At 41.6% G+C, this 27,877-nt stretch overlaps 1 protein-coding gene across 1 annotated transcript in view; it reads right to left on the bottom strand.

Moving 5' to 3' along the window:
* Positions 1–27,877, bottom strand: part of SYNE1 (spectrin repeat containing nuclear envelope protein 1) — a 982,166-nt gene that overhangs the window by 292,417 nt on the left and 661,872 nt on the right. The window contains 4 exon segments of the mRNA XM_030198470.1: positions 1,184–1,378; positions 6,740–6,901; positions 9,381–9,512; positions 24,956–25,096. Of these exon segments, the coding sequence (XP_030054330.1) occupies positions 1,184–1,378; positions 6,740–6,901; positions 9,381–9,512; positions 24,956–25,096 (630 nt within the window).

Below are 27,877 nucleotides of genomic sequence, written 5' to 3'. Positions count from 1 at the left end.
CTCCCCGCCGCATGGCCACACGGTAAGAGTTATCTCACTGCGTGGCCATTTTGTTATTTGGCTTTTACCAGCTGCGGAGAAAATAGCCCTGGCGCATGGAGAAAAACAGCCCCCACCGCTATCGCAAGACCCTTTTCCCACAGCTTGGTAAAAGGACCCCTAAGTTATTTTAGAATGTAATTTGTTTTAAAAGATTAGTAAACAGCAGCTTTCTGCAGATGTCAAAAGTTTGATTTCCAAGGGCTGCTTTTTAACATCTAATTAATTTGCTGCAGTATTGTATTTTCTTGTATGCAAGATTCATGATCTGTGTTTGTATGCACATGCACAGAGCTGGTCTGGACCTGAGCACAGGCAATGGGGGCCTTTTCTATGGCATACCAGTCTGACAGTGCTCTGGCTAGGGAAGACTGCACTAAAGAATGAAAGGTTTGTAGTCAACAGATCATAAGGAGACATCAATATATATGTTAAAACCTTTGATGATGCGTGATTGTCATGTAAAACCAACTATGCCTGTAGATCTAAATTTATATATGGAATAATGTGTGCTACTATAACATATATATAATAATATTAAAGGGCAAAGCTTAAATATTGGACATAAGAAACTTTTATCAAAACTGTAAGCATCTATGAGAGACTTTTTTCCACGAACTCAATTATAATATGGGTGAAAAAAAAAGCATTTGCACAAAATGTTGACATCCAAAGTGTTTTTTCTCCCTATGGTAAGCTCTTTGGATTGTGCTATGCCTTTCAGATAGGGCCGTTTATTAAGCTGCGCTGTAGGTGTGCTAACTTTTTAGCAGGCACTAAAAAGTTAGCAGGCCTACAGCGTGGCTTAGTAAACAGGGCCCATAGAGTATTGCTCCACTTGTAAAAAAAAATTTCTTTTACTCTGGTTTCTTCTTGCAGGTGACTTTACATCTAAACTTATACTGTTACTTGCAAACTTGGAGTCCGTATACATTTTCAACAGAAAAATTAATATACCAGCTATAATTCAAAGCTATCACAAAATTTGACTTTCTTCCTTTTCATTCTGAATTCTGCATGCCTGAGTATAATGTCCCCCAGCTGAGTTTAAGAGATGAATAGGCTGAAGTGCCTCTTGAAAAACATTAATCAGCTTGGATAAAGAAAGCAAGCATGGCAGTGAACTCCTTGCCACTGTCCTTACCTCTAAGAGCTGGCGTTTTCCAGAAGCTTTCATGCGGATGGTGGCCATTCTCTCTGCTAGGACAGTGAGTGTAGACTGCAAAGCCAGCTGATCAGCCGTATCAGAGTCCAGGGAATCTGACAACAGCTCCTCAGCAAATGAGGCCTGAAGCTCACTGATCTCTCCTTGCAACATTACAACCTCATCCATTAATGCCTGTGAACATAGAAGCAAACCTAGAATCAGCTCACTGAGATACAAAAGACAAACTCACAATACTACTATTAAAGATAATTTCTATAATTCTACAACATGTTATATACAGTGCTGTACAGCAACATGTAAGAGAGCCAGCCCTTGCTGTGTGGTGCTTATGACATAGCCAAGACAAGGTGATTTAAAGTGTCATAGGATGCGGATAGCGAGTACTTTATCTAAGAGGGTAAAGCTACAGACCTTTGTTCCACAAACAGTCTATGTAAGAAAAACAAGAAATAAGGTCAATGAGTGAGGAAGGACTGTAGATGAGACTAGCTTATCTGCTCACTGCTGATATGAAGGCTTCTGCTAGGAAGGCCATCTCATTTTACATAGGCCACATGAGCTGGGAACTGAAGTGGCAGCCTAGAGGTGCAAGGCTATGACATGCTGAGATCTGAGCCATCCAACCCATTAGATAGCAAAGTGAAAATCCACACTGCAAGATGAGTCCAACTTACGGATGTTCTTTTTCTGCTGAATCAAAAGTTAAGATACAATATACCAGATGCCACTGTGGCATCTCTCATCTGCAAAAAGACATTTAGAAGATTTTCCTACAAATTCTGAGAATAATATTTTTTTTTCACCAGTAAAGATTATATTTACAAAGTATTTTCATTCTTATAACCTGAAGGTTCTGAAATGGTTTCCAATACAAAATAAAACTAAACACACATCAGAGATAATGCTGCACCATTCGGGGGTGGGGGGGGGGAAGTAAATAAAAATATTCAGGAATTAGTGGCGAGAAGCTCAGGCCCTGCCACCTGAAAAGAGAGGTTGCCAACAGTGACTGTGATATCGCAGGTTTAGATAGAAAGAAAGAGGGAAAGATCATAAAATGGGAAGAGGAAGCATATGCCCCCTACATGTTCCCAGCACATTTATGCACACATACACATACCCCTGCACTCAAATAAACACAGGAACCCCCCCCCCCCCTACACACATAGCCTCCATAGACACAAACTTATGTACAACGCTTGTGTGCATACACCCATCCATATAGCCGCTCCTCCCCCACCATCACTACGCAAACACACTCATACATACAAAGATCCCAGAAGCACATGCTCCTCACAGATACATACACACACATCCTGGTGAGCACTCCCAATGAAATCCCTGACACAGAGACACTAAAGTCTGCAAAAGGAACAGAGGAAAACACACCACTGTTTCACACTGTTAAGCGTACACTTCCCAGCTTAGTACTGTGCTCTTGGGAAAACCATCTTCATTTCCTCATATACATAAAAGTGACCCCTTGATGAAGTGAATGAAGCACATTCTACTGTTTTAGCTTTGCACAAGACCTATGTGAATTTATGGGGCAAATCCCGAATTACAACACACCTATGAGAAATCTGTATTTAAAGAATGTATGATAAAATGTTTTCTTAAAAGCACTGTACTTCCATGTTTTGCTCTGTTTCCCCCTTACAACTTCATTACCATAATATCACCAACTTCTGCAGTGCTCTACACTACTGGAAAACTCTCTTTTATGTCAACCAGGACTGAAGAATGTTGTACCTATTCCCTTGACTCAAAGCACAGGCATTTCCTGCTTGTCCCCAGGAAGAGGTAATATTAAAATTATTTGTGAGTGACTGAAGGCTGTGCCATGTTATTGGTTAGAAAACTGATGTCCTGGATTAGGATTGGTCCTACAATACCAACAAGCTCATTTTCAAAGCACTTAGCCTCCCAAAGTTCCATAGAAACCTATGGAACTTAGCCTCCCAAAGTGCTTTGAAAATATGCCTCTATAGTATATAGTCAGTCTGAGAGACTTAGCCCAGAATTCAGCAGCAATCTTAGTCCTGGCTGAAAAGCCCAGGTGGGACAGGTTTGTGTTTAGATTCTGCTCTTTTTCTAAATTGGATTCTATGGATACTGTTTTGTGAAGTCTTGGTTAGTGTTTACTGTCTAATCCAAGTTGCTTTTCCCTTTTCTTGGCTATAAATTTGACAGTTCAATGTAATTCCTCTTTTTAAACTATTAACTGCTTAGTTTGGCCCCATTTGTGACTGATTGGTAATCTCAGCATGTTTTTCTCTTTGGCCTGTAGATGGGCTTTGTGGGTTTAGAGTGTCTCTAAGAGACCTCAGCTGAGGGGGAGGGAGGCTGCTTTCTTTCCCAGTCTGAAGGCATAGAGCTAGGCTAGAGAGAACTAATTCTTCAGGCTTATTCAAGGGTGGTTTTATAAAGAATTAAAGGAAACTTATCTCTTGGATTTTACATTATGTGTAAACTTTAAATTGTAAATCTCTTTGGGCTGTTTGGTGAGGTGCAAACTTTACTAACTTTATATTACTTGATTTTTCAACTGAGAGATTACCAGTATAGGGTACAAGGACAGATGGAGCCTGAGCAGGACTCTCTAATGGGCCGAAGATCAGAAGCAAATGCAGGCACCAAAGGCTGTTAAGCGCCATACTAGTGCCTGCGTTTGCTACCGCCCCATGATCAGAGCCCCTGAGCAAGTGAAACAACGTGCTCGCAGGCTCTGAACACAACTAGCATGCAAATGCATGCAAAACAGGGCTCTTAGTGCAAAGTGCAAGTAGCATGCAAATGCATGCTAGACCTATTCATCCCCAATGATCAGCGACTAGTGCACCAGAGATTGGCGTGCTGGCCGCGGCAACCCCCCCCCCCTCTCCATTGGTAAGGGGCCCCTGGTGGCCCAGTGTGCTGCGGTCAATCCCCCTACCTTTGGTTAGAGGAGGGAGCTGGCCTCCCTCCTCTTCCTTCAGCGCCGTCTGCAAAATGGTGGTGCCCAGCCCAGTGTATCCTGGGATGTGTTGGGCGGGGCTTCACACCTGGGATACAATAGACAGGGTTGGGTGCTGCCATTTTGCAGGCTGTGCCGAAGGAGGAGGAGGGAGGCCACCTCCATCCTCCAACCTAAGATGGGAGGATTGACTGCGGCCCACTGGGCCACACTGGACCATACCAATGCTAGGGGGGCCTGGAGACCCCCCCCCCCCGGATCTCCAGTCCCCCCAAATCTCTGTGGGGTGGTCAGGGGGATGGGGGGGGGTCATCAGTTGCCCACTGGGCCACCAGGGACTTCTTACCAATGTTGGGGGTGGGTTAGGGGGGTTGGAGACCCACCGGATCTCCAGCCCTTCCTGAACCTGTGTCAGAGGGGGGGGGGGGGGGTGTCAGGGGGACCAGAGATCCGCTTTACCTCCAGCCCCCATTTTGCCTTGCTCGGGGCAGGGGTAGTTGGGGTCTGGTGGTCCCATGGACCTCCAGCCCCTATGTTTGACAGATCTTAGCTTTTGACAGCCCTGACCTGTCAAACAAGTGCGAGACAATCCTCCTGCACTTCCAACCTATGATCAGAGAGAATTGTGTGCTTAAATTTTCATGCAATTATCGCTGATCATAGGTGTGGTAAAGCCCTGCGCTGTTCCAGCGCTATTTTTAGAGCACTGTTTGGAACAGAACGGGGCTTTTGATCATCTGCCCATAAATGTCCATTGGTTTAATAGTTAGGACACCAGGCTTGGCATCCAAGGTGCCCGGTTCAAATCCTACTGTTGCTTCTGGTGATCTTCTGCAAGGCACTGAATACTTCCCTTGATCTGCACTTCCCCAACTGCAAAGGTCTAAAATACAAATTAATGCACGCGTCAAACTTTACCTACTTAAGCACACAGCTTTGGAACGCACTGCCGCGCAACTTAAAAACGAACTAATGAACTTCCGCAAACTACTGAAGACCCATCTCTTTAACAAGGCTTACCATAAAGATTAACCAATGTGAATATGCATAACTCCACTTACAGTAAGAACTGTCTTTAATATCCGCTTGCTATACTACTATCATGTTTCATTATCATGTTGCCAAAGATTTTCTGTAACACTAAATGTCTATTTTCTATTATATTTTCACTACTCATGATGTATTGTAAGCCACATTGAGCCTGCAAAGAGGTGGGAAAATGTGGGATACAAATGCAATAAATAAATAAATAAATACTTAACTTTCTTTCTCAGATACAAAAATTAGATTGTGTGCCCTCCAGGGTCAGGGAAATACCTACAGTATCTGAATGTACCTCACCTTGAGCTACTACTTTGAAAGATGTGAGCAAAATCCAAATTAACAAAATTTTCAATAGGTGTTAGGGATAACATGGAAGTAATCCAACACAAACTGTATTTCTTTCTCTGCCATGGTTGTTTCCTGATCAGTGTCATTTACTTTCTCCTATACCTAATGCTTCTCTCTTTGGCTATCCTGCAAATGTTTCTTTCCCCTCTTCTGGGTCCTAATGTATGCCTTCCTTCTTCTCCATAGCCTAAAGTCAGCTTCTCTTCCTTTCCTCCTCCCATGTATGTTCTCCTGCCTAGAAGAGGAGGGGCCATGATACAATTGCCATCTTATGATTCCAGAACAAAGTAGAGGGAGACATGAGGCAGCTAGTATCCAGAGCTGCCAAGTTACCCAGCTCCAGGAGACTTGCTGGCCACTCCTGGTTTCAAACTTACAACCTAAAGCAGTGTGGGATTTGTAGTTCCTGATTCTACCCATCGAAATCAGTGCTGCAGGTCCCATAATGCACCGATGAGATTGAGCCAATCCTGGAGTTTAAAGGGGGTTTGGACAGATTCCTGAGGGAAAAGTCCATTGAACATTATTAAACATTTTTTTTTTTTTGGGGGGGGGGGGGGGGGGGGGGGGTTGCCTGGTTCTTGAAGCCGGGATTGGCCGCTGTCGGAGACAGGATGCTGGGCTTAATGGACCCTTGGTCTTTTCCCAGTATGGCATTACTTATGTACTTATGATATCTGCCTTCTCCCTCCTAAAACTGAGGGTACTCAGAAATTCCTAGTTAATCCATCTCTTGTCACCTTTCCAGTGCAGAAAAAAGTGTGAGGGAGGGTAGCCTGTGACTCAAATGTCAAGAAACTACCTTCAGATTAAACAAAATTGCTCTGGCTTTCTTTCTTTCTTGGTGACTTGCAGTTGAGTTTGAAGGTTATAGAGAGGCATATTTTCAAAGCACTTAGACTTACAAAGTTACAAAGTAACCTATGGAACATTGTAAGTCTAAGTGCTTTGAAATGAGCCCCACTCTAACCTATGGAACTTTGTAAGTCTAAGTGTTTTGAAAATGAGCCCCAAAGTGACCTGGAGATCTGATAGGCTTTGTCCAGTAGAAAATCTCTGTCTCCCTGCCGGATGTTTACAATGTCCTCGACCAGACTCTGAAGTTTAAGTAATCCAAGTTCAGGTTATGTGCTGAGATCTCATTACGCTTAACAGAAAAGACAGCTACAGGTCTATTTTTTCACCTGGTGTTTAATCTGTTGGTCTTCTGTTCTCTCACTGGGTTCTAGACTCTCATTCAGTTTCATCTCGATGGCCTCCATTTTTGTAGATATGGACTGGAGAGAGTCTTGGTATTTCTGCTGGCGTTCAAGAGCCTCATATAGAGTACGCTGTTTCTCACTTATCTGGGAAGAAAAACAATGAATGGAGAATCTATAAGCAGACGTTTCATGCTCTAGAACAGGGGAGGGCAACATTTATACACAGAGGGCTACATGAACATCAGTACTATCCCTAGCAGGCCGCAACAGTCCATAAAGTTGGAATCAGAAATGTGCAGAGCTACATAGACCACCTATGTTGCTATCATTTTAAGTTGAAGTTTTACTGATTTATCAAACTGCTAGAGTGGCTATTTTGAAAATATTTCTGTTTGTCATGAGAACTTGGTGTCTGTTTAGGCATCCGGGAAGGGGGATAGGAGGCAGCAGTTTCCTGGCTGAATATAACTATTGGACTGTTCTGTTCCATGAGAGTATGTGAGCTGAGAGTCAGAACTATGCAAGGAGGGGTATGCCACAGATAGATAAGTTGCAATAAACAGAACAGTTGTACCTGTGTCTGAAAGAGACAGTAAGAGAGAGGGTAAAGAGGCAGCAAAGGGAGAGATACAGAGGGATGAACCATAGAACTGGGATTAGGTGATAGATGTGTGGGCAGAAAGGAGTGTGTAAAATGGCTCCTTAAAGGGAAAGGAGAAAGCAACAGGAGAGATGTACTGACTCAAACCTTACGACCTGTAGATCATAAATCTACTGATCCACAGCTGATCTGAATTTTTGTGATACTGCTTTGTAAGTCGCAAGTTTAATAAATTAGCTACACAAATAGAACTGTCTAAAACTCTCTTTGCAAACATATCACAGTAGTCTCTCTAATGAATATTTCTGTGGTAAATTTGTGTGCATGTTATTCCAACTGAGTGGGTTATATAGCTGACAGTAAGTGAGATGGAAACCATTGCTTTTCAGGTTGTTATTGTGGAGGTGGAGGAGGCTCCTCCAATCCAGCACATTGAAGTGAGAGTGCACAGGTTTTTAAAAGTTTGAAAATGGCATCATGGTTAGAGCAGCAGGCTGAGAACCAAGAAAGCCAGGGTTCAAATCCCACTGTTGCTCGATAGAACCTTGGGCAAGTCACTTAGGGGCCTTTATACTAAAGCTCACCACACACTAAATGCTGCAAGTTCCATATTTCTACGTATGGGCCACGTGGCACTTAAGGCCCTGATTACTAAGGTGCGCTGTAGGTGCTGCTAGCATTTTTAGTGTGCACTAATGTTACAGACACCCAATATACAGGTGTCTCTAGCATTAGCGCACGCTAAATTTTAGCATGCACTAAAAACGCTAGCATGCCTTAGTAAACAGGGCCCTTAGTGTATGCTAAAGCCCATTAGCACACGCTAAGCTGTAGTAAAAGGGCCCCTTAACCCTTTATTGCCTAAGCTACAAACTCAGGGGCTCTTTTACTAAAGATTAGCTTGAGTTACCTACAGCATGGCTCATAGGAATAAAATGTGCCCTGTTGCAGATAACTTGAGCTAATCTTTAGTAAAAGAGCCCCTAAGGGAGCCTTTTACTACAACTTACCATTTGCTAAATGCTAAGAAGCCCATAGGTATAAAATGGGGGTTTTTTTTTTAAAGCATTTAGCACATGCTAAGCTTTAGTAAAACAGCCCTTTAGATTGTAAGCTCTCTGAGGACAGGAAAATTCCCACATGCAGCTACAGTAACTCAACTTGAGCTACAAAATCCAAATCCTTAACCTCTTTTCTGCTTTATGTATTAATTTTGTTTCCTGTAAGTCTTAAAACGGAATTTGTTATTCAGTGGCATCAAAAACAATTTGAAGCAAGTATGTCTGATTCCTTACTTGGGTTTTTTACTGTATGTCTAGGTCATGTTTTATTGTTTCAAATATTTCACTGCATACCCCTCAGCCCCCAATAAGAACTTCATTGGGCCACACATTTTATAAATACTATAAAATATTTGCAAAAGGTTTAATATTCCAAAGAAATTTGAGCCCCCTAATGTGCCTCAGTTTAAATGCCAAAGTTTGGGAAATTTTTCAGCTGAACTTCAGTTGGCACAAAATTTAACTCTGCACCTAAAACTGAGTTTAGGCCTGTTATTAATTTGCCTCCATTTAGGCCCCTAGATTATGAACTAGGCACCTCTGACGTACCCTGGCTTGACCCTACCCACTTCTGATATATCTAAACTTTAGATGTTAAGCAGGGAGATTTTTATTTTTTTTTCCATTTAGGAGAATCCTAGCTCTTAAGTTAGGTAACTAGATTTCTTTATTTCGGCACCTCAGCGTTTCCTATTTACAGTTGTTTCAGTGCAAGTTTTTGTACAACTCAAATTCACACCATGGGCAAAACATATGTGACAAAATTATGCAAGAAAATGATTCTGCATCATGTTTGCAGATATTTTTCCTTTCATAACATTTTTTTAATTTATAGATCTGCATTTTTGTGTGACCATTACATTTTGCACAGACTCAAAATTACTTGCACAAGCAAATAACTTCCAGCTTTGCCATTTCTTTAAGCCAAAAAATGTTTTGGAGTTCCTCTTTTCCTACTCACCACATCCTTCAGGGTTTCCCAGGACCGTTGTAAGTCATCCAGTTTGGCATTAGCAGCTGACTCTAAACCTGGCTCGCTGAGTTCCTGGGCAGAGAGAGTGCTGGGCTGAATCTTGGCAGCTTCATTCTGCAACTGTTCAGCAGATAAGGCATGGTAATGAGCAATATCCTTTAAGCACAAAGCACAATGCAGCTCTTGGAAAAGAAAAAGTACAGCAACGGAAGTCTATCCATCCAGTATTGTAAGGTTTACTGGCTGAAAATCAGTACTGAAACTATTTTAGGGGCTCTGGTAACACAAGGAAGGCAATTACTGAGCCAAGGCCGGAATTCAATAATTACCCAATTCGACTTATCAAGTGCCTTTGATCTAGTGGATATTACTATCTTATTATATTTGTTGGATAGTTTTGGAATTACAGGTGTGGTGATTAATTGGCTTAAGTGTTTTCTGATGGATAGAAATTTGAGTAAAGATGCAGGGCATTTTATCGGATGCTTGGGTTCCGGAGTGTGGGGTAACGTAGGGCTCTCCCCTTCTGCCATAATTATTTAATGTTTCATTACAGCCATTAGGAACGGTTCTGGAACAATCAAAAGTATTTTTTTTACCTTTATGCAGACAATATCACTATTTTATTGCCAGCTCTCACAGAATGCAAGGATATTTGAAATAAAATTCAGGAATGTGTTAGTGCCATAGAATGCTGGGTTACAGTTTTCCATTTAAAACTTAAGGAAAAAAAAACAAATTTCTATGGTTGGGTTCTCCCAAAGAAGTTTGGAGAAAACAAAATTTCACCATTGGAAACATGCAGTTTAAATTTGATTAATCTACTTGAGTTTTAGGAGTAGAGATGGATAGTCAAATGATTATGATTGGTGTTGAAACATTCTGTTATTGAAAATGTTAAGATCTGTACGAAAAGGTTTTGAACTGTCTGTTTTTTAATAGTGTAGCCATTGTTGCTTTCAAAAACAGATATATTACTGTAACATCATGTATGTTAGCTGCACAAGAGTAATAATGAAAAGGTTGCAAACAGTACAAAATCTGGCAGGGTTCCTATCTTTACTTTGAGAAGGGATGAACCTGTACCACCGTATTTTCATAAATTACATTGGCTACCAGTTATTGCATAATCCCATTTTAAATTATGTATGCTAGTCTTTCAGTCTTTGCAGGGGAATGCACCTTTTTATTTGATAGGTTTTTTTTCCCTTTATTGGGTAGACAGTTGTTGACAGGGCAAGCTTCTTTATATTTTCCATCAATTCCCCACGGCTTTGGTGTGGGGAAATCTTGCCTGACCAATTTACTTCAATTCTTTAAAGGAGTAAACAAACATGTGGACAAAGGGGAGCTGGTTGATATTGTGTATCTGGATTTTCAAAAGGCGTTTGACAAGGTACCTCATGAAAGGCTACAGAGGAAATTGGAGGGTCATGGGTTAGGAGGAAATGTCCTATTGTGGATTAAAAACTGGTTGAAGGACGGGAAACAGAGAGTGGGGTTAAATTGGCAGTATTCACAATGGCGAAGGGTAGTTAGTGGGGTTCCTCAGGGGTCAGTGCTAGGACCGCTGCTCTTTAATATATTTATAAATGATTTAGAGATGGGAGTAACTGGTGAGGTAATTAAATTTGCTGATGACACAAAGTTATTCAAAGTCGTTAACTCGCGAGAGGATTGTGAAAAATTACAAGCGGACCTTACGAGACTGTGAGACTGGGCGGCTAAATGGCAGATGACGTTTAATGTGAGCAAGTGCAAGGTGATGCATGTGGGAAAAAAGAACCCGAATTATAGCTACGTCATGCAAGGTTTCACATTAGGAGTTACAGACCAAGAAAGGGATCTAGGTGTCATCGTTGATAATACACTGAAACCTTCTGCTCAATGTGCTGCTGCGGCTAGGAAAGCGAATAGAATGTTGGGTATTATTAGGAAAGGTATAGAAAACAGGTGTGAGCATGTTATAATGCCGTTGTATCGCTCCATGGTGCGACCGCACCTTGATTATTGTGTTCAATTCTGGTCGCCGCATCTCAAGAAAGATATAGTAGAATTGGAAAAGGTGCAGGGAAGGGCGACTAAAATGATAGCGGGGATGGGACGACTTCCCTATGAAGAAAGACTAAGGAGGCTAGGGCTATTCAGCTTGGAGAAGAGACGGCTGAGGGGAGACATGATAGAGGTATATAAAATAATGAGTGGAGTGGAACAGGTGGATGTGAAGCGTCTGTTCACGCTTTCCAAAAGTACTAGGACTAGGGGGCATGCGATGAAACTACAGTGTAGTACATTTAAAACAAATAGGAGAAAATATTTCTTCACCCAACGTGTAATTAAACTCTGGAATCCGTTGCTGGAGAACGTGGTGAATTCGTTGCCGGAGAACGTGGTGAAGGCGGTTAGCTTGGCAGAGTTTAAAAAGGGGTTGGACGGTTTCCTAAAGGACAAGTCCATAGACCGCTACTAAATGGACTTGGGGAAAAATCCACAATTTCGGGAATAACATGTATAGAATGTTTGTACGTTTGGGAAGCTTGTCAGGTGCCCTTTACCTGGATTGGCCACTGTCGGGGACAGGATGCTGGGCTCGATGGGCCTTTGGTCTTTTACCAGTATGGCATTACTTATGTACTTATGGTTAAATATTTTAGACAGCTCTCAGCTTCAGTTCCTTATCAGGCTGCTTTGTTATGGAATTCTTCCGATAATTAACTATTTGTTGTTTCACAAGCAACTTAAAGCTGTATTGTTTAGGAAAACTTTGGTTTAATTTGCAGTTTAGTATGTTAGGCTGATGAATGTTACCAGCTAAATATGCTGGTTGTCTTGTTGCTTTGTGATGTGCACAGAACTGTAGAGGATGTTGCAGAATACAAGACTAAGGGGTCCTTTTACTAAGATGCGCTGAAAAATGGCCTGCAGTAGTATAGGCGCGGGTTTTGGGTGCGCACAGATCCATTTTTCAGCGCACCTATAAAAAATGCCTTTTTAAAATTTTTGACGAAAATGGACGTGTGGCAAAATAAAAATTGCCATGCATCCATTTTGGGTCTGAGACCTTACCACTAGCCATTGACTTATCAGTAAGGTCTCACGCATTAACTGGGCGGTAATGACCTACGTATGTAGAATGCCACTTGACACATGTAGCTGACGCGTGTCTGAAAATAAAAATTATTTTTTGGTTGTGCATAGCTGACGTGCACAAAAATGAAATTACTGCAAGGGCCATTCGGTAGCCGGGCGGTAACTCCAAGTTGGCATGCGTTGGGCACGCGTAGGCACCTACGCAGCTTAGTAAAAAGGCCCCTAAGAGTAAAGTAAAGAAAAGTGTACTGTCTATCTAAGAAATAGTGAAATGAAATTGGGGTGCCGAAAGGATTGAGTTGGAAGCAGGCACATAAGTTATTCCTTTACTTAACAGTGTATGTATCAAAGTATTGAATGTAAAGCGTTACTTCAGCAATCTATGCCAGACTTCAAAGTTGGCCAACCTATGCCACACTTCAAAGTTGGCTAATCTAAGTGCCATCCTGTAGCTCTCAATGGAGGTCTGTGCTGGAACCGCTGCTTTTTAACACATTTATAAATGACCTAGAGATGGGAATAACTAGTGAGGTAATTAAATTTGCTGATGACACAAAGTTATTCAAAGTCATTAAATTCCGGGAGGATTGTGAAAAATTACAAGAGGACCTTAAGAGACTGGGAGACTGGGCGTCTAGATGGCAGATGACGTTTAATGTGAGCAAGTGCAAAGTGATGCATGTGGAAAGAGGAACCCAAACTATAACTACGTCATGCAAGGTTCCGCATTAGGAATCACGGACCGAGAAAGGGATCTAGGTGTCATCATTGATGTTACGTTGAAATCTTCTGCTCAGTGTGCTGCTGCGGCTAGGAAAGGGAAATGGGACTTGATATACCGCCTTTCTGAGGTTTTTGCAACTACATTCAATGAGGTTTACATATATTGAGGTACTTATTTTGTACCAGGGACAATGGAGGGTTAAGTGACTTGCACAGTCACAAGGAGCTGCAGTGGGAATCGAACTCAGTTCCCCAGGATCAAAGTCCACTAACCACTAGGCTACTCCTCCACTAGAATGTTGGGTATTATTAGGAAAGGGATGGAAAACAAAAATGAGGATATTATTTTGCAATTGTATCGATCCATGGTGTGACCGCACCTCGAGTATTGTGTTCAATTCTGGTCGTCGCACCTCAAAAAAGATATATAGTGGAATTGGAAAAGGTGCAGAGAAGGGCGACAAAGATGATTCAGGGGATGGGACGACTTCCCTATGAGGAAAGGCTGAAGAGGCTGGGGCTTCTTCAGCTTGGAGAAAAGGCGGCTGAGGGGAGATATGATAGAGGTCTATAAGATAATGAGTGGAATGGAACGGGTAGATGTGGAGCATCTGTTTACGCATTCCAAAAATACTAGGACAAGGGGGCATGCGATGAAGCTGCAGTGTAGTAAATTTAAAATGAATCGGAGGAAGTTTTTCTTCACTCAACGCGTGGTTAGACTATTGAATTCGTTGCTGGATAAGGTGGTTGGGATGGTTGGCTTAGCGGAGTTTAAAAAAAGTTTAGTCGGCTTCTTGGAGGAAAAGGACATAGGGACATAGAATGTTATGGAATTTGTTGCTGGATAAGGTGGTTGGGGCGGTTGGCTTAGCGGCGTTTAAAAAAGTTTAGTCGGCTTCCTGGAGGAAAAGGACATAGAATGTTATTGAATTGACGTAGGAATAATCCACTATTTCTGGGATGGGCGGGACGAAATGCTTGTTCTTTTGGCCGCTGTCGGAGACAGGGTGCTGGGCTCGATGGACCCTTGGTCTGTCCCAGCATAGCGATGCTTATGTCTTATGTCTCTGGAAAAAAATGCACTGCTTTTCATAAAGGTGGTTAATAAATCCCAATAAATAAAACAGTGCTGGGATGAGGAGAGAGCTAAATGATTTTTAGGCACTGTCTAAATAAGCTATGTGTTTGTTTAATTTACGGCTACCTTTGAGTAGGCTTAACTTAGTGGCAGCAATGTGTGCATCTAAACCTTATGGATATCCTATTTTCTAACTGTGACTAATTAAGAAAAAAAAAACTGAACTTTTGTGAGTGCTGTCAGTGCTCCATAAATCAACCCCACCAATTGTAGCCAGAGTTTCACCAAACGGCTGTCTCAAGGTGTGGCGAATCTTTCTATATTCTGTCGCACTCAAATTTCTGAGCATCACAGGGAACCCATAAATAATTTCCTTACAATTGCAGGCTATCCATATAGAGGGGCATAATTGAACTCGAACGCCCATCTCCATGGGCGTCTATGTCCGAGAACTGGTATGTGAAGGGGCGGGACATACCGTATTTTTGAAAAAAAATGGCCGCCCATCTTTTTTTCGATAATACAGTTTGTGCCCTGCAAATGCATCAGAGTTGTGCGGATTTGAGCTAGGCGGTTTCGTTTTTTCAGTGATAATGGAAACCGAAGGCGCCCAGCTCAAAAACGAACAAATCCAAGGCATTTGGTCATGGGAGGGGCCAGGATTCGTAGTGCACTGGTCCCCCTCACATGCCAGGACACCAACCGGGCACCCTAGGGGGCACTTGTAACAATTAAAAAAAAGGTCAAATACCTCCCTAGTCCATAGCTCCCTTCCTTTGGGTGCTGAGCCCCTCAAACCCCCCCCAAAACCCACTGCCCACAACTCTACGCCATTACCATAGCCCTTATGGCTGAAGGGGGGCACCTACATGTGGGTACAGTGGGGTTTTGGGGGCGGTTGGGAGGGCTCCCATTTACCACCACAAGTGGGGGATGGGATGGGGGGGATGGGCCTGGGTCCACCTGCCTGAAGTCCACTGCACCCACTAACAAACTGCTCCAGGGACCTGCATACTGCTGGGATTGAGCTGGGTATGGCATTTGAGGCTGGCATACAGGCTGGAAAACAAAGTTGTTAAAGTTGGGGTTTTTTTGGTGGGAGGGGGTTAGTGACCACTAGGGGAGTCAGGGGTGGTCATCCCCGATTCCCTCCGGTGATCATCTGGTCATTTAGTGCACTTTTTTGGACTTGTTTGTGAAAAAAAAGGGTCCAAAAAAGTTACCTAAATTTGCGCTAAAAACGCCTTTCTTTTTTCAATTATCGGCTGAAGGCGCCCATCTCTCCTCGGTTGATAAACATGCCCCAGTCCTGCGCCTCCGACACGCCCCCGTCAACTTTATTCGTTCCCCCGACGGAGTGCAGTTGAAGACGCCCAAAATCGGCTTTCGATTATACCGATTTGGGCGCCTTTGCGAGATGGGCGCCTATCTCCCGATTTGGGTGGAAATCTGGGCGCCCATCACTTACGAAAATAAGGCTGATAGTGGTGTGGCTGCAACTTAAATAAATAAGCTGACTGTTGCTACTGAAAATTAACCCCCATCCCATAATTAAATGTTTGATCTCAGTGTTGGTGTTTTTTCTCTTTTCAAACAACTGAGGTTGTGGCCTTGAAATGTGCCCTAGAGCAGTTTCACTCATATTCTCCCCTGCCTCCCCAAGAATATTTGCCCCAAAGTTATATAACTGCATATGTTATGCCTATCTTATAAAAGCAATATATGTACTTATGTTCCTTTTCAAAAAATAGTTCCCGCGCAAAGGGTAGACTTTGTGCATGGATGTGTTGGTAGGAATCGGTAAATATGCATTTATCTTCTACAATAAATATACATGTAAGTGCTGATCCTGCCCCCAGGAATGCCTGCAAATATGTCACATGAAGTAGATGCTATGTAAGTGGCCTCATGACAAAACGAGAGAAATTTACATGTGAAAACACATAGAAGAAACGTACAGCAGAAGTGGTCAATTAGAATTTCCAGTAAGGACATCGAGGAATTCAAAGCTGCCCTGAGGGAATTTGCAGGCGAATTATAAAATGTCAGCCATGATCAATGCTGTGAATATGTGGCCCAAATAAAATGTATAAACATGCACATAAAAAACATACAAATGCAATGTTCACAACAATGATAACATGAATCTTAACTGGTGTAGAGATGCAGTGCCCAATTCTCTGTAGCATATGAAAGCCAAACTATATATTTGTAAAATATATATATATGTATGTGGATAACTGCATATAAAGAAGGAACTTCAGAAGATATATAGTGAACTGAATGCAAAGAAAACCTTTATCAGCATTAAAAATGGAAAAATATACCCACATTTTTATAAGTAGATGGAACACTCTGCTGTATGCTACGTTTTAACAAGAGCAAAATTGCACAGCTATGCCAAAACTGAGAAAACAGTTTGTCTTAATATTAGAATCTATAAGTGCAAGGCAATTGATGAAAACATTAGGAAAGGTGGTCATTCCATGTCAAATGGTCTGGTGGTCCCTGCGCGACCATCACGGATGTCGATGAAATTTTCTGTGAACATTCATACATGTCCCCAATGAACATCGGTAAAGTTTTACGTTCGCCGATGCAATACTTGCTGAGATATAGTAATCTGTTTGACCCCATACTGCAGCCTTCTATGGTATGACTCCGAGATTTCGGCAACTTTGAGACACTATCTCTGGCAATATTCATGAGCGATTTCCATGAAGAAAACTTGAGCAAACTTAGTCCAAAAAATTTGCGGCATGAAAAAAATGTAAAGTTTGGCTTTTTATATCTCTGGAATTAAAGGTGTGATAAATGTGAAACGTTGCACAAAACAACTTATCAACACAAGGTTTTTGAATATAAAATTTCATTCTCCTAATATTTTCCATTAGTTCACAAATTGAGTGTAAAATTGATGATTTTTGCAAAAACGCCAAAAATAGGGTATTTTTTAGCCCACTTTTACAAAAAAAGACCTTCTGGAAACTCTTTTTAATCATTTTCATTAGAAAGAGCATGTTTCAAACCCCTTACAAAAGTAGGGTTGGTTTTTCATCGCTGGCATATAAGGCCCTAGAAATAGGGACAAACTTGTGGACGTTGCTATCACAACGTCATATACTTCAACATGCTTTTTTCTATATTGTGTCATTTTCTTTCCATTTCTGCTGAAGTTTAAAGTGTATAATTCATTTTTTGTATGCTATATGAATTTGTTAGTCTACTAGCGGTGCTTCTACATTAATGACATTGGTTAAATATTCTGTAAGTACTTTATTGATGCCGCGCATTACCATGTTTCGGCTATAGGATTCTGTACTGTGCAGGTGTAGTTGTATGTTTCTGTCATAACATAAGAATCTTTATAACTTCTCTTTTTCAGATTCGCATTAATTTAATACACTTACTTCATACTATTAATTATTGCGATTTTGCTTAATATGCAAAAAATGAATGTCAAAGAGTCAACTGACAATCCCACTTTGCCCATTTGCATTGTTGGAACAAAAATTGTCGTCAACTTGCCACCATGGTTCATTTTATTCTAAAGAAATTGGGCTGCATTATGTGCACAGCTTGTCCTCCAATTAAAAAATGCTCATTACTCGGCGATCGGAAGTTGAGTTCACAGACGACGACCAAATCCGCCTGCATCACAAAGCAATGTATTTGGAAAAGTACGAAATGAAGCAAAAGTCATGCTGCAACCCATTCGACAGACAAAATCACATAGAGGGGCATAATCAAACGGCGCCGGCGATTGATTTTTGCGGTGCCGCAACAGCTGGCCGGAACCATATTATCGAAAAAGATGGCCGGCCAACTTTTGTTTCGATAATACGGTTGGGGCCGGCCAAATGCCACAGATTGCCGGGTTTGAGATGGCCGACTTTGTTTTTCAGCGATAATTGAAACTGGAACCGGCCATCTCAAACCCGGCCAAATCCAAGGCATTTGGCCATGGGAGGGGCCAGCATTCGTAGTGCACTGGTACTTCTGGATGTTTAGATCTTGCTGATCAGTTATGTTATGACTTACTTGTTCAGGAGTGCTGTATTTTGTGATACTGTTTTGAGAAATGTTCAAGAAAGACTTCATACAAATGAAAAAAGTCCCTACCGTGCATTTTCCCTTGATGGCCGTCCCTGATGTGCACTTCCCTTAATAGCCATCTTTCTCTTGATGGCCGTCTTTCTCTCCGAAAGTGCACTTCTCTTAATGACAGTCTTTCTCCCTGAACAGGGAAATCAAAAGTTTTTGCACACTGCTTTTTTTGTAGTAACAGTGGTATTTGAACCAGCCACCTCTGCATTACAAGACCAATGATGTAACCACTTGGCCACAGCTCCACCTACTTCGGTGTCCCTCCCTTTTGATTACACCCCTCCAGGTCTCTCTCAGCCACTCACAGACAGCTTAACGCACTGTGATTGGCTGAGAGAGACCTGAAGGGGTATAATCAAAAGGGAGGGACAGCCAAGTAAGTGGAGCTGTGGCCAAGTGGTTACATCATGGCTCTTGTAATGCAGAGGTGGCTGGTTCAAATACCACTGTTACTACAAAAAAACTGTGAGCAAAAACTGTTTTGATTTCCCTGTTTGGGGAGAAAGCCGGCCATTAAGAGAAGTGCACTTTCGGAGAGAAAGACGGCTATTAAGGGAAGTGCACGTCAGGGACGGCCATCAAGGGAAAATGAAAGGCAGGGACTTTTTTAATTTGTATGAAGTCTTTCTTGAACATTTCTTAAAACAGTATCACAAAATACAGCACTCCAGAACAAGTAAGTCATAACATAACTGATCAGCAAGATCCTTTTTGTTTTTACGAGCTGGCCGACTGGCTTCCCCTCCTAGGAAAGAAATGTTTTAAAGGATTTTTTTTGGGTGGGAGGGGGTTGGTGACCACTGGAGGAGTATGGGGAGGTCATCCCCGATTCCTTCCGGTGGTCATCTGGTCAGTTTCGGCATCTTTTTGAGACTTGGTCGTGAAAATAAATAGACCAAGTAAAACCAGCCAAATGCTCATCATCGCCGGTTTTCTTTTTTCCATTATCAGCTGAAGCCGGCCATCTCGTAAGCACGCCCACATCCCGCTTTCACTACCCTGCCGACTCGCCCCCTTGAAGTTTAGCTGCCTCCACGATGGAATGCCGGCGAGTGTGTCCAAAAATCGGCTTTCGATTATACCGATTTGGCTGGTTTTAGGAGATGGCCAGCCATCTCCCGATTTGTGTCGGAAGATCGCCGGCAATCTTTCGAAAATAAGCCTGATAGTTAAACATGGACTGTTGAAAGTCGATCTAGCCATCTCCGATGATTTGAAAAAATTGAAAACAAATGTGAAGCAGGGCCAAAAAATGTGTTCCAAGTGTAAAGCCAAATATGTTTCTATGGTCGAAAGCAAGGCAGAGTCATCGTCATCAGAAAATTACGATAAAGGCATTTCAGACACTCTTGATCAAAGTTTGACTGATTTGGGGTCTTCTCCATTAAAAATTTGGAGGTTGGCCAGTAGGGATAAAACTGGATATGTGAAACGAAAAATTGAACACGTGCAGAAAGTGGTAGCAGAAAAAATAATGGTAGCCACTGCAGTATCAGTTGAAGATATTGGACAAACTAGCAAGTTGGCTGGTAAGGAATGCCTGTCATGCCAAGATTACACTGACCTAATCGAAGATGTGAAAATGAAAATTAAAATAGCCAATAGATCCATGAAAATTCAATTATTGACTTTGGCCCCAAAGAGTTGGTCAATACCAGTGACAGCAAAAACGTTTAGTGTTTCAGAATGTATGGTTAAAACAGTGCGAAAGTTAAAGCAAGAGAGAGGCATTTGTGCACTACCAGATGCAAAATTTGGCAAACTGCTACCAAAGGCAATCGCTGACAAAAGTTCGAGATTTCTACGAGGATGATGAATTTAGCAGGATGTGCCCTGGTAAAAAAGATTTTGTTTCTGTTCGGCTTGATGGCATCAAGGTTCAAAAACAAAAGTGGTTGCTACTGTGCAATCTGAAAGAACTGTATGTAGCATATCAAAACCAATATGGTGCTGAAATTGGTTTTTCCAAATTCTGTGAGCTCAGACCAAAGTGGTGTGTTACTGTCGGTGCCTCAGGCACACATTCTGTCTGTGTCTGCACCATCCATCAGAATGTTAAGCTTATGCTACAAGGTGCCAACATTAAAGACTACAAGATGCTCATGGGAAAGGCAGTTTGCGATCTGGACGCCAAAGATTGTATGTTGCAGCGATGCCAAAACTGTCCTGGTGAAGAGGCACTGATAGCATATTTGGGAGAAATATTTGAGGACTGGGACTCAGAAGAATCAATAGAATTCAAACAATTGGTTCATACTGACCATGAAACGCTCGAAACACACGTTCTCATTGTTGACAACTTTATTGAAAAACTCGCTAGCAAAATTTGGAAACTGGCCACCACTTCATTTCAAAACATCAAAGCGAATATTTGAAGTCATTAATTATCTTCCGTAAAGCTCTGAAGACTTACCTCTTTGACAAAGTCTACCACGAGAACCCATAGCTAACTATAACACAACACCTTCCAACTTGAGTCAGAATGTATCTCTCTACAACTGCTTGATCAAATCCTCTTGTCTTCCTTGACTTCTTTGTAACACCAAATGTATACCTCCTTGTAACACCAATTGTATATTTCATCCTGGTATGGCGATGCCACAACAGGTCTTTGTAAGCCACATTGAGCCTGCAAATAGGGATACAAGTGAAATAAATAATAATAATAAAAGAAACCGAACTTAGCGTACTGATGGAGTTTGCACAGAATTACTCGTTTGTTGTCCAGGACGCTGCTCAAGGCTTTCACTGGGAGAGTTCACAATGCACAGTGCATCCATTTGTCGCTTATTATGTCAATAAAGATGGCGTGCTGCAAATTGCCAACTGCTGCATAATTTCTGATCATATGCAACATGATACGGTTTCCATGCACATGTTCATTCGGAAGTTGATTGAGTTTTTGATGATTAAAACAAAGATTACAAGAATATACTACTTTAGTGACGGTTCAGCAGCACAATACAAAAATTACAAATATTTTGTCAATCTGTGCAATCAAAAGAATGATTTTGAAATTGAGGCCGAATGCAACTTTTTTGGCACGAGTCATGGCAAGTCACCATGTGATGGAGTTGGTGGCACGACTAAACGTTTGGCTGCTCAAGCCAACCTCCAGCGACCATTAGCTGACCAAATACTAACATCAATAGATCTATTTAACGTTTGTGACAAAAACATTCATGGAATTAAATATATGTATGTTCCGACTGAAGAAATCCAAGAAAACAGGATGCTGCAAGAAGAAAGATGGAAAGCTAGCTGCACAATAGTTGGCACAAGAGATCATCACCAGTTTATGCCAGTTGATTCGAATTCGATTTCTGTCAGCAAAGTTTCAAATGACACGATTAACTTTGTGGCCAAAATTTCCGATATCGTTGATCCTAATTTAAAATTGGCCAAACTATTACCTGGTTGTTATGTTGCCTGCATTTATGACAATAAGTGATGCATTGGTAACATTTATGCATCCACCTGGCCCAGCTCATTCATTTTATTGGCCTGAAAGAAAAGATGTTTGTTGGGTTCCAGCACAACATCTTATTTGTGTGATTCCAGCGCCATCAGTTAGTCGTCATGCCGCCAGTATCAATACCCAGAAGTGACACTAAAGAAAGTGGCCCGTAAATTCAATAATAAATAAGCAATCATTGGAATTTGGCAGTTCATACAAACATTACGGACTTTGGCTTGGGAACCATTTAAGATACCCACTTTAGGCTTAGGAACCTAGGATAAGCTGCCCAATCGTTGGCTTGGGATCCTCATCCAAGAAACCCACCCGTGGCTGGTATTGCACAGCTATCGGGCGTGACCCCTATGGCGATGGGGTTACTGGTTCAAGTTCCTGAACTGGTAGTGATAATGTCACCATGGATCAATGCAATTTAGGTACTAATAATGTCTGTATAAAACAAAAACAATAGAATGCATGTGATGTTGCGATAGCAGCATGCGATAGCAACGTCCTCAACTTTGTCCCTATTTCTAGGGCCTTATATGCCAGCGATGAAAAAAACAACTCTACTTTTTTAAGGGGTTTGAAACATGCTCTAATGAAAATGATTAAAAAGAGTTTCCAGAAGGTCTTTTTTTGTAAAAGTGGGCTAAAAATACCCTATTTTTGGCATTTTTGCAAAAATCATCAACTTTACACTCAATTTGTCTCAAAGTTGCTGAAATCTCGGAGTCATACCATAGAAGGCTGCAGTATGGGGTCAAACAGATTACTATATCTCAGCAAGTAGTGCATCGGCGAACGTAAAACTTTACCAATGTTCATTGGGGACATGTATGAATGTTCACAGAAAATTTCATCGAAATCCGTGATGGTCGAGCAGGGCACTTCTCTGAAATCAGACCACTTGGCATGGTGGGGAGGAGTCGGGAGCCTCTGAAGCAGTTGGCAATTTTGGCTGAGTGACTAGATGATCAGAAACAGGCTGAGTCAGTCCTGGTTCTATTTCCAGTGTCTTCTTTAGGGATAAAACTAGGATTAGCATAGTATGTTACCAGTGAGCTGGAGCCACCTGGTAACTCCAGCACTGTCAGGCTGCATGGGAATGCTGAGGAACCCTCCTCGAGGCTAAAGCATTCAAGAAAGTAAACATCAGAGTGGGGGTGCAGGAAGGCATAATGTCACAGTGTGGAGACTCCCTACACTTCTGCTTTTTGGACCTCAGCTTCTCCCTCCTCCCCAACACTTCAGACCTTTTCCCCAGGGGTTCTCGGACCCGTCTGCCCTTCTCTTCAGTTACAGCCTACAGTGTGACTCTTGCCTAGCCCGGGTTTAGACTTTGTTGTAGTGAGGTAAGTATGCCTATGTGCTATAACCTTTCACTATTTTTATTGCTCCCTGATATATAACATTAAGGTGCTCTCATCCCTACTGTTTTCTCAAGTCAGCTCCCTATTCTTAACTAAATATTGCTTATGAATGCTGGACTATGGGTACTAAAAAGATTACAACTCATCTGCAGACTTCTCTGTTGTGGACATCTGAGGGCACCGACCTACTGAAGCAATATGCTCTCCCCTCCCCCCCCCCCCCCCCCTCAAATTAAGAAGTAGGTACTATGAAGTACTGAACTTGTTGCAGATATCTTGATTGTGGATACCCAAGTACCAAATGCCCCATCAATTCTTGGGCTTCTGCCACACTACATAGTTCACTAATATAGGTACTGGAAAGACTGGAGCTCATCTGCATACTTCTTCCAGTTGCCCAAAGTATGGGATACACTGCTTTGTAAACCCCTTTCGTTTCCCTATCCTACCCTCTAAAACATGCCTAGCCCAAGTCCTGGCTTACTTTCAGACTTTGCTTATTGTGTTCCTGCACCCATTCGGTATACTTGCTTTGTTTCTTCACATGCCCTCCCCAAAAGCCCATAGCAGAGTTTATTTGGTTAAAATTCCATTCCCATACATTTCAAAGTCATGATCTTCCTTTTCCAGTTTGATATTGACCTTGCAGAGCAAGTCGTCTATGTCCATCTGACAAACACCTTGGCTTCCATCCTCTGCTACCTGTTTATTACACTTCATCCCACCTCAAACTACCTTCATCCACCTCCCATGCTGCCTTCCATTTCACACTCTTCCCAAACTGACTTCTTCAACAAGATTAACGAGATTCACAAGATTAATCTTGAGTTCTCTATCATGCCACTTCCACCTCCCCTTCCTGGCCATTCTTTATTCCCCTTTTTTCCCTGAAATCATAGAGGAGGAGAGATCTTTTTTTTTTCCTCTCATTCTCCAAATTCCTACCTTGTTCCTCTGATCTCATTCCCACCCACCTCTTCATTTCATCTCTTGTTGTTCCCCTCTTTTTATTCTCTGACACATCAGCATCTCTCCTTTTGCATCTAATTCTGGCAAGCAATAGGACTCATGTAGCCCCTCCAAATTGCCAGCTTTGCTGTACCCTATGCCTAGAATAGCATTCCTGAGTTATTAACATCATGGTCCCTCTATGGTCTTATTCAAATCCTGCCTTTAAAAAAAAAAAACACATTCCTAAAGTTGTGTTTAGATCTTGAACCTTGGTTCTCTATAGCCTAGTTGATTTTTTTTTTTTTTTTTACAAATTTCCCCAAAGTGTCCTGTATGTTTGTCCTGACTAAGCTGTAATCCTAACAGAGCAAGGACAGTCTCTTGGGTGGATTGTTTCTTGAATGGAGCTGTGTATAACGCTAATGAAGTAAGCAGTAGTAGAATGTGTTTTGGCAGTATGGCTCCAAAAAGGTCTTATTAATAGAACTTTAAAAATGTAAATTTAAGACTTGCTTTATTATTGGGGTTTCAGCTTTGTAAAAATATACTCTTGGTCTGCTACCAACTGATCATTTTCATATAATGTTGGCTGTGGATACCTGGATTAGCCTTGTATTATTGCTGATCAAAAAAGTGAATCATGGCAGAATATATTACCTCTAAATTTCAGTTTGTAAAATTAATACCCCCCAATAGATAAGTGTTTAGTCTTGAAGTACAGAGAACTCAGCACTGCATCTTTTCAGAATAGGCAGCTGAATGGATGGCAAGTTGAAGGTACCTGATTAGCAGAAGCATCTGTGTTAACCACAGGTGAAGGAGAGCGACAGGCAGGTGGAGAAGAAATCTCACTGTTGGTCCCTTCCTCCCCAGACTCTTCAGTGACAGGGGACAGAAGTGTGTGACAGCGACCTGCAGTCATCTGTCAAAAGAAATGCCGACAACCCCAAGGGACAGGAAGAAGATCAGTCAGTCACATCAAAGAGAGGTTTGATTTAGATGTAGTACATAAACTGCATTTAAGCCCGGAATTATGGGGACATCTTCATTCCTTTTTTGGATTTGGGAGACTTCACCTAGGTTTGAGAATCACTGTTATCACCCTTCATTTGTATAATATCTGTATTCAAGTAAAAGTATTTTATAACAGGTCACCTAGGTTGGGAGGCTTAGTTCTCACTTCATTTTAAGCTTATTTCAAAAAGACAAATAGGTGGCCACAGGGCTCATTTTCAAAAGAGAAAAATGTTTAAAAAGTTGCATTAAGAGGCATTTGGATGCTTTTCTCACAAAAATATCCAATCAGAATTTTTGAAACCTATTTTCCAGACATTTTTCTATGCAGTTCTTCTGCAGTGTGTCCAACTCTCAAGGGAGTGTGTTAAGGGCAGAATGCAGGTGTTCCTAAGATTTAAATGTTTTTCCAGCCATAATGGAACAAAACAAAACCGCCCAGGACTAAAACTAAGACATTTTGAGCTAGACCTGTTTTTATAATGAAAAAGGCACAAAAAGTAACTTGCCTTAAATGACCAGATGACCCCCCCCAAAAAATGTGAATAAAAATATGACTTACTAGCCTCTATGACAGCTTCAGGTGTTAAAGTGAGGTCTATTAGAGCCGCATGTAAGTCCCTGGTGTACTGCACTATAGAAGGGGGGACTCAGGTTCCTATCTCTCTCTCTACTTATCATAGTTGTGGTGGAAACTGTAACCCCCTCCCAAAGTCACCAAAACCCTACTGTACCCACATATAGGTCCCCCTTCACCCATAAAGGCTATTGTAGTGATATATAGTGGGGAGTAGTGGCTTTTGGCGGGCTCGATGGACAAGATAAGGGAGCAAAGGTGAGATGTGTATCTGGGAGCAATTTTATGAACTGCACAGAAGTGCCCTCTAGGATGCCCCATTGCTCCCCTGGGATGTCTGGGGAACCAGTCTACCAAAAATGCTGGCTCCTCCTACATCCCAATAGAATGAATCTCTGTTTTGCACTTTTTTTTTATTTTTTTCAAAAATGTCCAAAGCACAAAACCTTGTTTCAAACAGTATTTTCAAAAAGAAAAAAAAAAGTTGAGATTTTTCTTTTTCAAAAATGACCTCCTTTCCTATTCAGATTTTGGACGTTTTGTGCAAAATGTCCAAAGTTGGACTCAGAAGTCATATCGAAAATGCCCCAAGTGTCTTTATAACATACCAGCACACAAGCAAGCAAAATCAATGCTAATATGTAGGTGTGTACTGCTATGTGTGTACTTTGCTACTCTGCCCAAACTCCCCCCCCACCCCCCCAACCAAGGATTCCTATATCTGGGTCGCGTACATGTCTGTGCCTACTTGCTATAGTCCAATCATACTTTGTACCAAGAGGTAGGGGCAATTTTAAATAAAAGAGGTATGCTATGTGTGTATACTGGCATATAGGCAAAAACATCTTTTATAAAATTACTGCCACTAAGACTGAAGCATTAAGCAGGGCAAAGATCTCGCTGGTATTATTTTCTCAGGTTAAATTTTTTGCAGGGTGTAATGTGAACCACAAATGTGACCAAAACTATTTGATTTGCTATTCCCATTACACGGAAATTTTGTAAGCTAGGCACTCACGTTTATGTGCTCGTTACACAAGTAAATGTTTAGAATACTAGTTTTTACACAGTATTGCACACTTGAATGTGGAAAATTCTAGTACTGCACTTAAGCACCATTGTGCAAATACCTGCTTAACTTACATAGTACATATTTGCAACAGGGTATACACAGGGGTAGCACATGGGCAATGTTCCCAAGTTATACCACACTTCACCACACCTACTTACATCAGTTCTATGGCTGGTGTGAGAGCACCTAATTGTGGGGTGCATCAATAGCCAGTTACACTAGTACTCTATAATGGAACCTGAGTAACTAGGTTCCTTTATAGTGTAGCTCATACTGGGTACCCTCTGGGTTGTCTAATTGGAGGCACCCAGTTACAGAATTGCCCTCATTGCCTCTTAAAATTCAAGCCAAGGAAATGTTTAATTTAAAAGAAAAGGGCAACATTAGGTTACAGCCTACATCAGACATCAGCTACTGTTTTCTAACAACATTAGCCAAAAATGTTGTTAAATATCCTTTTTTAAAACTCTTCTGGAAGGCTTTTTTTCTGTATTTCTTCAATACTTTTTTTTTTCTGTTTTTAACTTTTGAATGAATTTTGTCTTAGTGAATGGGTAGCAGATGGATAAGTACATAAGTATTGCCATACTGGGAAAGACCAAAGGTCCATCAAGCCCAGCATCCTGTTTCCAACAGTGGCCAATCCAGGTCACAAATACCTGGCAAGATCCCAAAAAAGTACAAAACATTTTATACTGCTTATCCCAGAAATAGTTGATTTTCCCCAATTTAATAATGGTCTACAGACTTTTCCTTTAGGAAGCCATCCAAACCATTTTTCAACTCCGCTAAGCTAACTGCCTTTATCACATTCTCTGGCAACAAATTCCAGAGTTTAATTACACATTGAGTGAAGAAATATTTTCTCTGATTCGTTTTAAATATACTACATTGTAGCTTCATCGCATGCCCACTAGTCCTATTATTTTTGGAAAGTGTAAACAGACGCTTCACATCTACCCATTCAACTCCACTCATTATATCTCCCCTCAGCAGCCTTTTCTCCAAGCTGAAGAGCCCTAGCCGCTTTAGCCTTTCCT

This window comes from Microcaecilia unicolor, chromosome 3 (genome assembly GCF_901765095.1).
Source record: "Microcaecilia unicolor chromosome 3, aMicUni1.1, whole genome shotgun sequence".
Taxonomy (NCBI): Eukaryota; Metazoa; Chordata; class Amphibia; order Gymnophiona; family Siphonopidae; genus Microcaecilia; species Microcaecilia unicolor.
The sequence above is the reverse complement of the archived record's forward strand: the minus strand, read 5'-3'. Positions and strand labels throughout refer to the sequence as shown.